The sequence below is a fragment of the Amphibalanus amphitrite genome, unplaced genomic scaffold (genome assembly GCF_019059575.1).
Source record: "Amphibalanus amphitrite isolate SeventyFive unplaced genomic scaffold, NRLGWU_Aamphi_draft 000495F_arrow, whole genome shotgun sequence".
NCBI classification, from domain to species: domain Eukaryota; kingdom Metazoa; phylum Arthropoda; class Thecostraca; order Balanomorpha; family Balanidae; genus Amphibalanus; species Amphibalanus amphitrite.
This window is the reverse complement of record NW_024881989.1, coordinates 273553-290146: the sequence shown is the minus strand read 5'-3', so window position 1 is coordinate 290146 and position 16594 is coordinate 273553. Positions and strand designations below refer to the sequence as shown.

Below are 16594 nucleotides of genomic sequence, written 5' to 3'. Positions count from 1 at the left end.
TGGCATTTATTTTTCATTAAACATCTTAGGCTTCCCATATTCCAAACACAAACTTTCAAATATGTGACGTCACAGCCCAAAATTACCTCCTTCCCCAGGCCACATTACTGTCATAAAGCCGATTCTTTTTACTCTGTAGGCACCACAACAAAGTTCAGACCAAGTTTTAAGCGATTTTTCAACGAACAAACCCATTTAAATCAGAATGACTAAACGAGGTGACGTCACACTAACGGTCGCTGCATGTTGAAGATAGGGCCTTGTGCAAGGCCCATTTTCAAATGAAGGGAACGAATTTCTTCAACACCAAGAGGCCGCGGGGGTTGCAACCTAGATAGACAGTGGTTTCTGAACCTCGCCGCAAACTTGGCTATCTCAACTCAAACCCCATGTTAAAGGTGGGATAGTCCCTTTAATGTACTTTGTTATCAAGGGCTTTACATCTAAACTTGAAATAATTTAAACGCTTTTAATTTAAACGCTCAAAATAATATACGCTGATGAACTACATAGGAAGGGCAAAGTTACGTATTTCAGGGCGAGTTTCAAAAATATAAAACACTGGTTGGGTAGAGGTTTCAATGTGGGGGTGTTTGAGGCAAAAAATATTTCCCATAAAATACCTGTGCCTTAGATAGGAATTACTCGCAAGACTAGGTACTAGAAATGGGTGATTTGGGGATGGAGGCACGGCCCTATGCCCCCCTCCCTCCCCCCAGATCCACTAGCGCACATAATAATACAACAGGATTGCAAAAAAAGGATTGCGGATTTGATCTCAATCCAAGTGAAAAAAGGGGATTGCGGGTAGGAATGCAATCCACTTCGGCACTAGGAATGTGGATTGGGAATGCAATCCTTTCAAAAAGGATTTTACCAATGCCTGGGGCTATCCAACGCCGTTTACCGCTTGTCGCTATGTTGCGTGGTTCTCGAGATCTTAGGGGGGGGGGGCAAAATGCCCCCCCCCCCATCAGACCGCGTTGCTCGGCAGACCCCATCAGGGCGCGGGTTAATAATTTGCGATATACTTGATACCTTTCCTGACTGAACCAAACGACAGAGTATTGTGTCAGGTCAGGCATACCTGGCCTTGTATTCTCGTCATTTTCGTTAGACTGCTGGAACAGGTAAGTGTACGGCGGTCGTTACACTGAGAAAAAAGTGAGATCACCGACCCTTATCTGAGACCCGTAGCCCTTCTCATTTTTCCTATTCAAGTCAGACTACACGTTTTAAGTCCTTTTCCCGTTTTAATTAACCGGAGAATGGTGTTCTCAGGCGAGAATATCTACGCAAAAAGTTCGCTAATCGGCATCACCATTCTCAAGTGAAACCCATGCACGGACTCGTATGAGATGGAATTCCGTTATCATTGCTGGAAACCACACTGAGAAAAAGTGACAACACCGACCCTTCTCTGTGACCCTTCTCATTTTCCCTATTCAAATCAGACCACACGTTTTGAAGTCCTTTTCTCAGTTTAACCCGCGCCCTGGTGGGGTCTGTTTATAACGCGACCTGGTGGGGGGGGGGGGGGCTATTTTTTGCCCCCCCTCGTATCTCCGAAACTACTGGACGGATCCGCAAAATTCAAACGGCGTTCGAAAGGCCTGTCAAATTTGTCGAAGGAAACCAAATTTAATTGACCTCGGGGTCACCGATGACGTCACAGGTCAGGTCAAAGATGACATGTTTCACCGTTCACGGGTCTTCTAGGGAATGCGCTATAACACCGAGGAAAACGCATTTTGTCGAGAATCAGCGGTAGGGTGGCAGTTGCCTAGAAGATATGTTGCTATTAGAGGTCACTGGCAATACCAGGTCAGGTCACAGGTGAGGTCACCAAGGGTCACAGGTCAGGTCACATGAGCCCAGCTTTACTAAGGTTGTGTGATACATGTTTTATGGCCAATTTTTCATTTCCAACTCAATGGTGTTGGTTATAAGACTATCAGGTACGGCTTAGGTCACTTTCTAGTGAAGTTCAGGTCAAGGTCAGGTCAAGGTCAGGCCAAAAAAGGTCAAATTTTAAAGTTGATAGATTTACATAAAATGGGTATTGATTCGATGCAGCTCGTCACGGGGAGTCTAATGGTGGTCTTTGTTTTGCGCTACGGGGTCTAGAATTGCTAAAAAATGAGTTTGAAAATTTGACGTCATCAATTTTGAACAGTTTTTTCGCTATAACTTCGCCAAAAAAAGAGGTATCAATCTCAAATTTGGTATATGGATGGATGGCGGTAAGGACTATCACATATATTCCGGTTTTTGCGAAATTCAAAAAACTTTTTTGATTTTTCGATTATTATATCCAAAAAATCTATTTTTTGATTTTTGGGGGTCAAAATCCAAAAATTTCAAACATCCGAGATAGCAGTTTTGTAGCCCTGTCCAATCTACAGCTTTTATGTCTTTATCATTTTTCTGTATTTGCAAAGCTATAGGCCTGACAGCTCTTCCCGCGAAACCCTTTTTTGGGTCGAAAACGGCAGAACATGACGTCACTCTGACGTCATTTCCGGCCAACCTATCATAGCTTTAGGAAAAATTTTTGGTCACAATGTGTAAAATTGATGTCCGGGAGGGTACTGAAAGTTTGGTGACGATCGGCGCAGCGGTTCTGGAGATATATTGAAAAGTCTGGAGGGGGGGCAAAAAATAGCCCCCCCCCCCCACCAGGTCGCGGGTTAACTGCGACAGAAGTGGACAGAGACATAAGGGCGCGAGATGGTCAGCGAGATGGGCGCTGAAAGACCATGAGATGGGCACAGTGCTGTCAAAAGGCGCCATTCTCCCAGAAGGGCGACAGGTGATTAAAAATGCTATGTGATCCACGGACGCAGAGAGGTTAGAAGGGCGCCACACAGTCAGTTAATGTTAACCCTCGCACGACCAGGCCATTTCTCATAACACGAACGACCAGGGGGGGGGGGGGGTTGTTACGACCCCCCCTGGCGTTTCGAAACGGAAGGTCGTAGAGCTTAGCGGAAAAAACCAACGGATTGCTCTCAACGAGATCTCGCGATTGGTGGTATATTTTTTGGTCCTAGGTCAACATTTGACCTACTTATGACCGGTCAAAGGTCAAATTTTCCGAAAAAAATCAAACTTTTTCAACTTTCCGCGGCGATTGCGGCAAAACGGTGGGAGATATCGACTTGAAACCTTCACTATCGTGTTCCTTAATCAATTCTCTATCGTGTGGTATGTATTTCGTTTCCCTAGCTCTAAAAATGGCGCGTTGGGAGCGCCGGAAGTCGGCAAGGTCACAGTCGGCGGCAGAAATTCGAAAAATCAAAATTTAAATTTTTGAAATCTGATTGTATTTTTGGATTTGGGAGGTCCATTTGCTCCCTATAGAAGCTAATATTACTGCATATTTCCATTGAGGTGACAAGAATTAGCAAAATAGTGGTTCGGGCGCTTTTCAAAAATAGTACCGGACGCTGTTCCTCTTGTGACGTCATAGCTCCGTGACCTGACCTGACCCGGTCAATTTTCTTGCACCTCACGATAGCCAATGCTTGCCCCAACATGCATGGGAAGTTTCATCATGATCCATCAAACAATGTGGGTATCACCGGCAGAAAACCTAGGGATTCGGCGCACACGTTTGGTAACTGTCGGCCGGAGGCTGTACCTCTTATGACGTCATACCTCCGTGACCTGACATGACCCGATCAATTTTTTTCGGCAAAAGATGCGCAAAGGTTGCTCCAGAGGGTATTGAAAATTTCAGCCCGCTACGACAAGCCGTTTAGCGTGCACTTCGAAAAAACCTCAGGGGGGGTGATATACCCCCCCCCCCTAGGCGTTCTAGGGTTAAGTTGGTGGGGACGTAGGGGCGCCAGACGGTTACGAGGGCGCCGTGAGACCATGAAAAGGGGCACATTCTTCTAGAAGGGCGCTGAGTGAATCGTGATTGAAAACGCTATATGGTCCAGGGGCGCTGAGAGGCCAGCCCAGAAGGGCGTCGGATAGTCAGAAGTGCTAAGTTGGTGGGGACAAAAGGGCGCCAGACGGTTACGAGGGCGCCGTGAGACCATGTAAAGGGGCGCATTCTCTTAGAATGGCACCGAGTGATTCATAAGCGTAACTTTATATCTCTTTGTGGGTGCTCAAGCACCCCCAATCCTGAGCTCAGCACCCCCTGCCTTCTTAAAGCACCCCCAGCCTCCTCAAAACATTCCCAGCTGACTCAAGGCCCTCAATAATCAGAATGTCCATCTCCTAGTACTGTAATGAGCCCAGTGAATCATGCAAATACTATGCTTACTCAATTCAGTGACTAAGAGAATATACATTGAATAAATCACCACAAATTAAGATGCATGATATTTGTGTTAACATTACATCTGATATTATCAGGGGCCCGGGAACGATTTTCAAGTTGGGGGGGGGGAGCCTAAAATACCTGACATGATGCATATAAAACAGTGGCATAGCTAGGGGTGTAAGGGGACACGTTTCCCCTCCCCCCATCGGGTTCAAAGGGACCCTTGGGTCCGAGAGGCCCTGCGGCGCCATTTGACCGCTGAGGGTTAACGATGGCCATATTTCTACTCAGAAGGGCCCCGTGTGGCTCTTTAGAGCACCTCATGGGCCCTAAATAGCCACACTAAGGTCTCCATAAGGGCCCCACGCCGACTTCTGAGGGCCTCTTGCGGCTTTTAAGGACACCTCGGTGGTCTCCAAAGGCCCGTTAAGCCTGAAACGGACTCTTTCCGCAGTCAGGAAATCGCATGCGAGAGCCTATTCAAATACATGGAAGCACGCTCGCATCAATCGCACGCACCTCCCGCGAGCGATTGATGCGAGAGGAATTACAATGTTTTTGAATAGGCTCTCGCATGCGATTTCCTGAACGCGGAAAGAGTCTGCTTCAGCCTTTACTAGCCTCTGAGAGGTCTTACCGGCCAATGAGGGAAAGTTCTAGGGGCATTTCCCACCTGTGATGGTCCCACACTTATTTTTCTGAGGGCCCCATAACGGCAACTATGGGGCCCTCGTCGGTGCTTATAAGGGCCCACACCGGTGTCTCTGAGGGTTTCACACCCCCAACTCTGAGTGCCTACACCAGTGCCAAAGTCCTATATCGGCGGCTCTGAGGACCCACCCAACACCTGCGCATCTAAAGGCCACCCACTGATGACTTGAGGGCCCCACAACGGTGACCCTGAGGGCCCCACCGGCGTCTGACAGTATCATGCCGGTCTCTTAGGACCCCGCAGGACTTCTTCTGCCGGCCTAATAAGGACCCCTTGCCGGTCACTGAGACCCCCTGCCGGCTTGTAGAGAGTTCGCGTTAGCAGCTCTAAAGGCCCCACACCCGTCTGTAACGGCTCTACACCAGCGTCTATGAGGGCCCGGAGCAACGCCTGTAAGGACCCTCATCGGCGCCTCTGAGAGAATCACACTAGCACCTCTGATCGCCCACACCGGCACCTGCATGGCGGCCCTACACCGGTGCCTCCCTTACCGGCGGCTCTGAGGGCCCTACGCCGGTGATTCTGAGGGTGCCACCGATAACTGAAGGCACCACACAAGCCCTTAGTGTAGCTGAGCTTTAATCCCATACCGGCCCTCCGAGGGCGCCACGTCAGTGCACTCATTGCCCCACACCCCTCCCTCACACCCGGAGCGGGTAAGCTGTGTTATACCTATAGCAACGATTTTACCACCGTTGTACGTTATGTATTTCTCAAAGTTGACTCAAAATGGTCCAGTACAAAATCTGGCCTGCCAAACTTATGGCCAAGGTCAGGCCCAAACACGTTTTGGGCAATCAGTCTCAGTCCATGACTCCATTCTTCAGCAACTACGGTGCAAGGCCGATACTGTAGAAACTTGCAATTTGTACCCTTGACCTGACCTTGACCTCAAACTTTAAATTAAGTGCATGTTTTTAGTTATTCGTGATGAGATCTTTCGATTGGCGTTTGAATTTTCCAAATCGGACCAATAGTTCGGGAGATAACAGGGGGGTAAAATTTATCCCCCCAGCCCCGCGCGTTCGGCTGGAGAGTGGAGACCCCAGCCCCGCGCGGGTTAATGCATTGGGTGAGCCAAAATTGTTTTACAGTGGCGCTATTAAAACAAGCTCTCGAACCGATTTAACATCATTTCTTGCATGATGCCTGATGGCTACAGTAAAAAAGAACAGCTAAAAAAAAACTACAAAAGCTATGGAATGCCTTTCTGAAAGCTATTGAGCACCCCCAATGATTTTTGGAAAACTACACCCATGGAGTGATTGAAAACGCTATGTGGTCCAGGGGCGCTGAGAGGCCAGAATGGCGCCGAACAGTCGAGGGATGCACGGTGGACGGAGAGGGCGAGACGGTCAGGAGCCGGCGCCGTTAGACCATGAGAATGGCGCAGTGCTGTCAAAAGGGCACCATTCTCCCAGAAGGGCGCCGAGTGATTAAAAACGCTATATTATCCAGGAACGCGAGACAGTCAGGAAGACGTCGTTAGAGCATGCGAAAGGCGCCGTGCTCTCGAAAGGACGCTTGTAAAAGACTTGATGGTGCATTTTCACCATAGTGGGGAATGGGGGCATCATTCAGGATTGTGGGTGTATTTGCCCCCACAAAGAGATATAAAACTACCTTCACCCCTGCCCCCCCCCCCCCTCTCCCGCCGCGCTCATGCCCTGGATCCGCCAGTGATCTGACATGTGACGTTCGAGAAACGTTTGTGCTCCAAACAGCCGTCTTCTTGAGAGCTTTTGATTGCCGTTTTCTCTGTCTTGTTATAGTCATCTGTTCGGATCTTGGACTGGGGGGGGGGGGGGGAAGAATCTGCCTGCCCTCCCTGCGCTCCCCGTCTCCTGTAACCTGCCTATGTCCAGACCATTAGGTGTTTCCTGGGTGTGGGTGTGGGTGTGGGTGCTCAGTGCTCACCTGTGTCGCTGCGGGCAGGTGCGTGGCTGCGGAGTCCCGACCCGGCCGCCCTGGCGGACTCCGACTCCGGCGCGGCCATGGACTACAGGACGGAGCGCTACCACATCGCTGACCTGTTCGCCGAGGGCACCGGCTGAGCGGCCACCTGGCGGCCGGCACTGCAACCTCAACATACTGTGATGGCCGCTGGAGGCGCGGCGGGCGCGGCGCACCGCCCGGCGGAGGGGAGTGGGGCCACCGCTCGGCGCGCAGCAGTGAACGTGTTCAGCGGGTGAGGGCCGCGGCGCAGTAGCAGCAGCAGCAGCCTCACCTCCCCAATGGACGGCCCGTAGAGAACAGTGCAGCGGCCCAACCGTGCGGCGTCCACCTGTTGTCCGGAATCGGGGCGAGTTATTGTACCACTGCGTCTAGTTATTGTATCTGTTTCCCGGAGTACGGGTCTGTGTTGCAGCTTTTCCCCGAGTCTGGGTGTGAAGATGCTGTTTTTCTCGGAGTCCGGGTGGCTGAGTGTGTGGTATCTTTGACCAGAGTTTGGGCGGCTCGGTATCTGTATCGTATTTTATCCCTGAGTGCAGGAAGGCTCAGGGTGAGTGCCATTCCGTTTCCGTAGGTATACCGACGCGTTCCACTGGCGCCTGTGAGGGTTCACAGGGCCAGTGTCCGACCCTGTGAGGGTTCACAGGGCCAGTGTCCGACCCTGTGAGGGTTCACAGGGCCAGTGTCCGACCCTGTGAGAGCCGACTCCCGACGAGCTCGTGACGGGGCCGAGCCGGTGAATCGGCTGACTGACTGGACTGAGTCAGCGGGTCGGTGACTGGACTACTGAGTCGGTGACGGCACTGAGGCTGTAACTGCACTGAGTCGGTGACTATTGAGAAGGTAACTGGACTACATACTGAGCTGTGAATGGACTACAAAGTACTAAGCCCACAACTGGATTGAGTCAGTGAATAGACTACTGAGTAGGTGACTAGACTACCTATTGAGTCAGACAATGGACTAAGTCAGTGACAGGTGTATAATGTATATCCCGGCAGACGATGGGCCTCCCGGCCAGCTTCCGCGCGGTGGTGGTGGTGGGGGGGGGGGCATTTTTGCCCCCCCCCGTATCTCCTGAACTACTGGACGGATCCGTAGAATTCAAACAGTGTTCGATACCCTGTCAAATTTTTCGAAGGAAACCAAATTTCATTGAACTCGGGGTCACCGATGACGTCACATGTCAGGTCAAAGATAAATTGTTTCACCGTTCACGGGTCTTCTAGGGAATGCGCTATAACATCGAATAAAACGCATTTTGTCGAAAATCAGCGATAGGACGTCAGTTGTCTAGTACATATGCTGCTATTATAGGTCACTGATAATACCAGGTCAGGTCACAGGTTAGGTCACCAAGGGTCAGCACATGAACCCAACTTAACTAAGGTTGTGCGATGCGTGTTTTATGGCCAATTTTTCAATTCCAACTCAGTGGTGTTGGTTATAAGACCATCAGGTACGGTTTAGATCACTTTCTGGTGGAGGTCAGGTCAGGTAAAAAAGGTCAAATTTCGAAGTTGATAGTTTTGCACAAAATAGGTATTGATTCGATGCAGCTCGCCAGGGCGAGTCTAATTGTGGTCTTTGTTTTGCGCTGCGAGTTCTAGACTTGCTAAAAAGTGAGTTTGAAAATTTGACGTCACCAATTTTGAAGTTTTTTCGCTATAACTTGGCCAAAAAAAGAAGTATCAATCTCAAATTTGGTATGTGTATAGAAGACGGTAGGTACTATCACACATATTCCGGGGTTTCGAACAGCATTTTTGGATTTTCCGGCTATTATATTCAATAAATCTATTTTTGATTTTTGGGGGTCAAAATCCAAAATTTCAAAAAATCTGAAATTGTAATTTTGTAGCCCTGTTGGGGGAAGATGGGGGAATACCGACCCCCTCAACCTTTTAGGGTCTAGTCACGTATTTTTCGGCTAAATGATCAATCTCTCAGTTTCATTGGATTGTTGCATCAATTTTACATACATATCAGCCAGTTGTTTTCTTGTAGTGTCGTCCATAATTGCATTATTCCACATTAAGTAAATGTCTACATTTTTCGGGGTAACACCGACCGTTGGGTAACACCGCCCGGGCTCAGCAGGCAACGAAGTTTGCAGGTTTCTGGACTATTAAGTTGTTCTTCTTATCGTAAATATCGAGGCATTTTAGTATATCTATAAAATGCAGTGGAAACGATTTTATTATATCTCTTGTACAATGTAGCACTCATTTATATAGCTAGACGACTTAAAGTCTCAAAATTTCATTTTTTTCTCGAAATTTTGCATGATCTACTAAAAAGAAGACATAGCAACAACGTTCTTTCTTTATTTGAAATGCGCCACTCTTAGACTTGGTGTCACAATGTGCTATTAAATACCAAATTGCCCAAGTGGGCGGTGTTACCCAAGTGTTTCCATTTTCCTTCAATATGGCAGCACGACAAAAATTTCGCTCGAGCAGGAGCACGTTATGCTAGGATCAGTCCTAATTATGGCAAAAAAATACTACTTCAGGACTAATATCTGTCAAATAAAATAACTATATGCGGTGCACTGCCCATACCTGCACTTCTGTTGACGTTACGCTACCAAAAGACAAGTCAGCTGTCGCCCTAGACCTTTTTATATTTCTGATATCGGAGTGGGCGGTGTTCCCCAAAGGGCGGTGTTCCCCCATCTTCCCCTAATTCTACACCTTTTATGTCCAAAGCACTTTTCTGTATCTCTAAGGCTGTAGGCCTGACAGCTCTTCCCGCGAAACCTGTTTTTGGGTCGAAAATGGCAAAAATGACGTCACTCCGACGTCATTAGCGGCCAACCTATCATAGACTTTGGAACAATTTTTGTCACAATGTGCAAAAGCTATTCACGGGGGGATACTGAAAGGTTGGTGACGATCGGCGCAGCAGTTCTGGAGATATATCGAAAAAAAAAACTAAAGGGGGGGGGGGCAAAAAATGCCTCCCCCACCCGCCTGGAAAGATATAATGACGTGTTCGTATATCGAACATGCAACACCAGTCCACGTTACACGCTCGTCGCAAATGTCTTTTCACGGCTAATATAGAACAAAACATAATCTGACCTGACCTACATGCCACAGCAATATCTGCGGAGTGCGGTGGCATTTATGTGGCAATATTGATTTGTGGACTATATGTCCACCGTCGGTGGCTGGACTAACGAGTCAATGACTGGAGTTGGACTGAGTCAGCGAGTCAGTGACTGGACTACTGAGTCATTGGCTGGACTGAGTAGGTGACTGGACTACCGAGTCATTGGCTGAGCTGAGTAGGTGACTCAGAAACTAATCGTGTCGGAGTGCCTCCATTTGACTCTGCGGGGCGGCCGGTAGGTAGTTGTGCTGAGCCGACCGGGGGGGGGGGGGGGGCTCAAGAAGAGTTGTAGAGTGCACAGGAGTGACTACGGAACAGCAGTAGGGGCATTCTACGATAGATCGATAAAAAAAAATGACACCCACATATTTTATATTTCGTTTAATACTGGTCTATAATGGGGTTGTGATGGGCGGGGAAGCCAACTGTGGCAAGGATTTTTTTCTTCGAACAACGGTTTCCGAGATATAGCCTCGGGCCTGGAGGTCACGCTGCAACCCTATGTTTGGCGGCTTATAACTCAGAAACTATTAGTTTTCTATGATGATCTATTTCTATTTCTATGATTTCTATGACTTTATATCGTTCAACTCGCATTCAACCAAAGACCATTTTGGCTGTCTCGGATTTTCAATTTGTGGAAATTTTGATGACGTGACCTTGCGATGTCAAAAACGTGCTGAAAAATGGTTTTAAAAATATATTATTTTGATATAATTGTGAAATTTTAACAATTATGCAAATAACTTGGCTATTTTCGAAGAAATTGGGCTAAAACTTGCTAGAGTAGTTTATGAGTGTGTGTTCTATCACATTTTTACTGTTTCTTTTTTGCGAAATTAAAAAATAAAAATAAAAAATATACATATTTTGTAATTGTTAAAGGGACCCTCCCACCTTAACATTAGATTTGAGTTGAGATAGCCAAAATGGGGTCCCTGGCTCACAATTACCGGTTTCGGCACTCACAACATCGAGAAATGCCTTAAATCGGAAATATTGAATTTCAAAATTGCAGCATTTTGATTCAGAGGGGCTAATGCTTAGGAATACCCCTCTGAATGTGTGACGTCAGCGCAAATAGCTAACGATTTTTAAATGTTTGACTAAAACGTTTTGTAGTACGCGGTGGTATATGCTATTTGCGCGCAACATCTGCCGCAAACGCCGCACTTCTAAAATAAAGTCGCTAGAAACAGCGGAGATTCCAAAAAAGTAAACAAAAGTAAAAGTCTAATATCTTGAAAACCGGTGAATATTTTTCGGTGAAATTTGGTAGATATTCGTTTTCGCTCTTTGTGAACCGAGCGACATCACTTTCATGCCAATTCATAAAGTTTTTTGAAGGTGGGAGGGTCCCTTTAATACATATTCTTTGAAATTTTCAAAAAAAAATTGAAAATTCGAGATAGCAGTTGGATAGCTACGTGTATTTTTAGTCTACTCATGCAAAGAAATTGGATCTAGCTTAAAAACTGCGCTATTCAGAGCGTTAGCCGTAATTTAATATTTTGCATCAAAATCGGCCGACATGGCGTCACTTCGACGTCATTTTCCGCCAAACTCTAGTAGCTAGAAAGTTGAAATATTATCACAAGGTGTAAAAGTAATGCCTCTGAGGGTACCGCAATTTTTGTGTTGATCCGTCAAACGGTTTAGAAGATATTACCGAAAAACCGGAGGGAGCTCTGTAGAGCCCCCTGCCCCCAGTCATGCGCGGGTTAACCCGCGCGGGGCTGTGGGTGGGTACATTTTACCCCCCCTCGCGAATTTTTGCAATATCTCAAAAACGGCGTCGCGCAGCGCCACCAAACTTTCAGTACCTTTTCTTACATCAATTTGACACGTTCCCTGAAAATTTGAGCGAAATCATTCGGATTTTTTGGAGAAAATGACGTTTTTGTGACGTCTTGTTCGCCATTTTCGCCTCAAAAACGGCAAAATTTCAAACGCCGCTAACATCTTCATTTTTAAGGGAATCAAGGCGTAACAAAAAAGGTTATGCGTGATTCTACTTTGTCTATCAAGTTGCTATCTCGGTTTTTTGAAAAAAAATGATTTTGGCCCAATTTTTTTTTCAAAAAACTGACTTTTTTCGGAAAATAGGGGAAGCCGGGGGAAGCCCGGCATAGTATGCTCTTTTTCATTTTTATTACATACCATACGTGCTGTATAAAATGTTGATAGCCTGTTAGCTAGCTAAGTTCATTGGCCGTGTTTTCCCAAAAATTCGGTTTCGTGGAATGAGTATAAGGTAAAGAAAATCGAGTTTTAAAAAAGTGTTGAATTTTCTGGGGTGAGCCCGGCATAGGGGTAACGCCGGCCACCTCCCCAGCGCTTTACAACGAGTTGATGAAACCATTATGTGTCTTCCAAACATTAACGGAAAGTGAAATATTAAGGTACTGATTAGCTCTGGACATCTTAGAGTTTATTTCACTACTGGTATTTTAGCTAGCGTCTACCACATATACAGTACAGGTCGATGAAAATCGTGATGCAAAATTCACAAAAAATGTGTATTTCAAAATTCCTTAAAATTTATTTTTCTTTTTCCCTTAATGCATCATATTGCATATCATTCGACTCGGCTGATGAAGAAGAACACAACGACACCATTTTTGAAGCTCTAGCTTCATTGTCTGTCGCGTTATCTGCAAAAACGTAGTTTGACCCTAGTTGAACTTAAGTGACATGACTGGCTTTGTCTATGATAACATGTTTATTTTCGAATTTTATCTTTGATCTAGGTGTAAACCAATCCTGCTCAGTACCTATTATCTCATGGAAAACAATGGTTTAGTGGCATTGCTCTCGGTTGGGGGTAAGCTTGGCCACTCGCCCGGGGTTACCCCAATGTGCTAATTTTTATTTTAGAACAGCGATATTCGAAAAAAAATGTCATACTTAAGCCAGCCTGCCTCGTCACCCCTCACTACAAACACTTAAACGGTCCTTACATAACATTCGTATAAATATTAGTACTGTATGGTATAACATTAACACTGCAACATATCTCACTTTTTAGCTAAAAACCCTTAAAATATCATTTTTGCGCTATAACTTTAACAATATGCAATTTCTGTTAGCCTTAACTTTTTGCTGGCGTTACCTTAGCTGCCACGCTGAAAGGACAAACAGTTGAGCATTTTATTGTGAATAATTTAGCCGGAAACGAGGTGGCCGGGCTTCCCCCGCGCCCGGGCTTCCCCCGGCTTCCCCTAATTGTAAAATCCGAAATTTTGCGTGTATAAAAAACGGAATATATGTCAGAGAAGTGGTCGATGTGCACCTACATACCAATTTTTAGAAGAATCGGTTCAAAAATGTGGGAGTTATTCAAAATTTTATGACGTCATGACAAACATTTTTTTGAAAAATGCGTTTTTTGGAAGTTCTAGACCTCGTACGGAAACAAAAATAGCACCATTCGATTCGCCGTGAAAAACTGCATCAAATAGACACCTTTTTAGGGCTTAATAACCAATTTCAAAATTTGACCTCACTTGACCTGACCTTGACCTGACCTCGACCTGAAATTCATCCAGATGTGGACCATGTCACCTATTGAGTGTGTCTATTGAATTCTATGAATAAATTGACCCATAAAACATGTGTCGCACATGCTCTTTATGTTATTATGAACCCTTACTAATGTATAAGAGGCTAAGAAATTGGTAAAAAGTTGGTATTTCCTTCATCTTTCGAAGTTGGTTCGGTTTTGGTATTTCCCCACGGTTTTGGTTGGTATTTGGTTTGGTATCGGTATTCCGATTTTCTGTAATTAACATCACTAGTACAAATTGCAAGTTTCTACAGTATCAGTATCGGCCTTGCACCGTAGTTGCCGAAGAATGGACTGAGACTGATTGCTCAAAACGTGTTCTTAGGCTACCAAGACAATATTCGTTGCATACAATATCATTCAGAGGTCAAGGTCAAGGTCAGGTCAGGTCGAATCGAATCGATATCGAATACCCATTTTATGAATGGGTATTCGAATCGATACCCATTTTATGCAAAAATGTCAACTTTGAAATTTGACCTTTTTTGACCTGACCTCCACCAGAAAGTGACCTAAACCGTACCTGATGGTCTTATAACCAACACCATTGAGTTGGAAATGAAAAACTGGCCATAAAACATGCATCGCATAACCTTAGTAAAGTTGGGCTCATGTGGTGACCCTTGGTGACCTTCCGTGACCTGACCTGTGACCTGACCTGGTATGACCAGTGACCTCTAATAGCAACATATGTACTAGACAACTGACGCTTTATCGCTGATTTTCGACAAAATGCGTTTTACTCGGTGTTATAGCGCTTTCCCTAGAAGCCCCATGAACGGTGAAACATTTTATCTTTGACCTGACCTGTGACGTCATCGGTGACCCCGAGGTCAATGAAATTTGGTTTCCCTCGACAAATTGGACAGGGCTATCGAACGCCGTTTGAATTTTCCGGATCCGTCCAGTAGTTTCGGAGATACGGGGGGAAAGTGCCCCCCCCCCCCCCACCGCGCGGAAGGTGGCTGGTAGGCCCACCGCCTGCCGGGTTAATATATGACACTTCCTCCACAAAACATTTAATACCTATATCCCAGTAGCGGCGGAACACCTTCAATTAAGGGGGAGGGGGAGGGGGCACTGCCGACTTTTGGTCCCATTCTTTCCATGCAACGCCCATAGGGCTAATGTTAAAATGCAAAAATCAAAGGGTGCACGGTGCCCCGGTGCCCTCCCCGTTCCGCCGCCTACGCTATATCCCATTTAACCCTTGTACGGCGGGTGGTTTTTCGTTAAAAGCTCACGTAAAAGGCATTGGATCACGACCAAATTGTACCCTCGAGCCCATCATTTTTTTTTTTTACTAGCCCGGAAAATATGACCTGAGACCAGTTTTACTAACAGAAAAATAACCCCCTGCCGGAGTTTTTGCCTCAAGACCGCTTCACATGCGGAGCGTAAACGCGATGGGCTCGTAAGCGGATAGGGCTTTACCGTTTACGCTCCATATGTGAAACGATCTTTAGGCAAAAAATTCCGGCAGGCGGCTATTTTTCTGTTGGTAAAACTGGCCTCTGGACCCATAATGACCGTTGGCTTATGAGCTTTTTCATGCACATGGATATCATCTTGAGCCATAAAATCTCACTTCAAGAAGTTATTGCGGGTCCCAATTTTCTCGACACTTGTCATTGCCCTCTTGAAGGAGGCGGAAGGACCAAGGACCTTAACCCTATTCCTGGCGGGGGGGGGCCTCAGGAGCCCCCCCCCTGAGGTTTTTCGGCTATTTCTCCCAAACGCGTTGAGCTAGGAAGCTCAAATTTTCTGACTTTTCCTAAAAGGCTTCTACGCAACATGTCTGAAAATTTTGAGTTGATCTGACCTCAGGTCAGGTCACCAGAGGCGGTTTGGTGACCCTACCTCAGAAAAGTTTGCAATCACGCCAGAGCTAGAGTTTTTGACCGATCAATTTCTTCTCTTCAGGCTTTAGTTAGGGTACCAGTATGTGCAATTTGTATCGCAACGCAACAATGACAATCGCAACAATGACAATATAAAGCGTCGTGGACACATTTGAAAAATAAAACAACCATCATCTCTAAAAAACGTGCATATCATCCCTCCAGCTATCTATGATTTGAAAATCTGAATCCCAATGCTAATGATTAAGGGGTAGGTATTCATGAAAGAATGACTGGCTGAATGACTGACTGAATTAATAAGAGAATGAATAAATGAATGAACGAATGAATGAATGAATGGGAGAATAAGATGAAGCATAGACCCAGGAACAGGGGGGGCAGCGGGGGCGCTTGCCCCCCAACTTGGGAGCCGAGGGGGCGGCGCCCCCTCAACATTGAGGCAGCGAGAAAAGATCTTTCCTCCCTTTTCCGGACTTCTTTCCTTCTTGTTTCCTTTATACATCTAAACATCCACACACAGCATTTTCCTTGCCATCTGAATGGTTTCTGCTGATACAGTATCGATTTGACAACATCTGCTATTGTCATCCCGCTTTGATTTCGGCCTGACCTTGGCCAAAGTTTAACAGGCCAGATTATATACTGGACCATTTTGAGTCAACTTTGAGAAATACATAACGTACAACGGTGGTAAAATCGTTGCTACAGGTATAACACAGTTTACCCGCTCTGGGTGTGAGGGAGGGGTGTGGGGCAATGAGTGCACTGACGTGGCGCCCTCGGAGGGCCGGTGTGGGATTAAAGCTCAGCGACACTAAGCGCTTGTGTAATGTGTGGTGCCTTCGGTTATCGGTAGCACCCTCAGAATCACCGGCGTAGGGCCCTCAGAGCCGCCGGTAAGGGGCCTTTAGAGGCCCCGGTATGGGGCCGCCATGCAGGTGCCGGTGTGGGCGCTCAAAGGAGCTAGTGTGATTCTCTCAGAGGCGCCGATGAGGGTCCTTACAGGCGTTGCTGTGGGCCCTCATAGACGCTGGTGTGGAGCCGTTACAGACGGGTGTGGGCCGTGGGGCCTTTAGGCTTTAGAGCTGCTGACCCGAACTCTCTAC

General features: G+C 46.6%; 1 protein-coding gene across 5 annotated transcripts in view; it reads left to right on the top strand.

The window, feature by feature from the left end:
* The window catches only part of LOC122392649, a 51822-nt gene extending 43944 nt beyond the window's left edge, over positions 1-7878 (top strand). For 4 of the 5 annotated variants that reach the window (XM_043387742.1, XM_043387739.1, XM_043387741.1 and 1 more), the window contains one exon: positions 6927-7878. In XM_043387742.1, coding sequence (XP_043243677.1) covers positions 6927-7045 — 119 coding nt within the window. In that variant the 3' untranslated portion in view covers positions 7046-7878. The remainder of the gene's footprint in view (positions 1-6926) is intronic. The other variant, XR_006258565.1, reaches the window with a different exon arrangement.
* The last annotated feature ends 8716 nt before the right edge of the window (positions 7879-16594 follow it).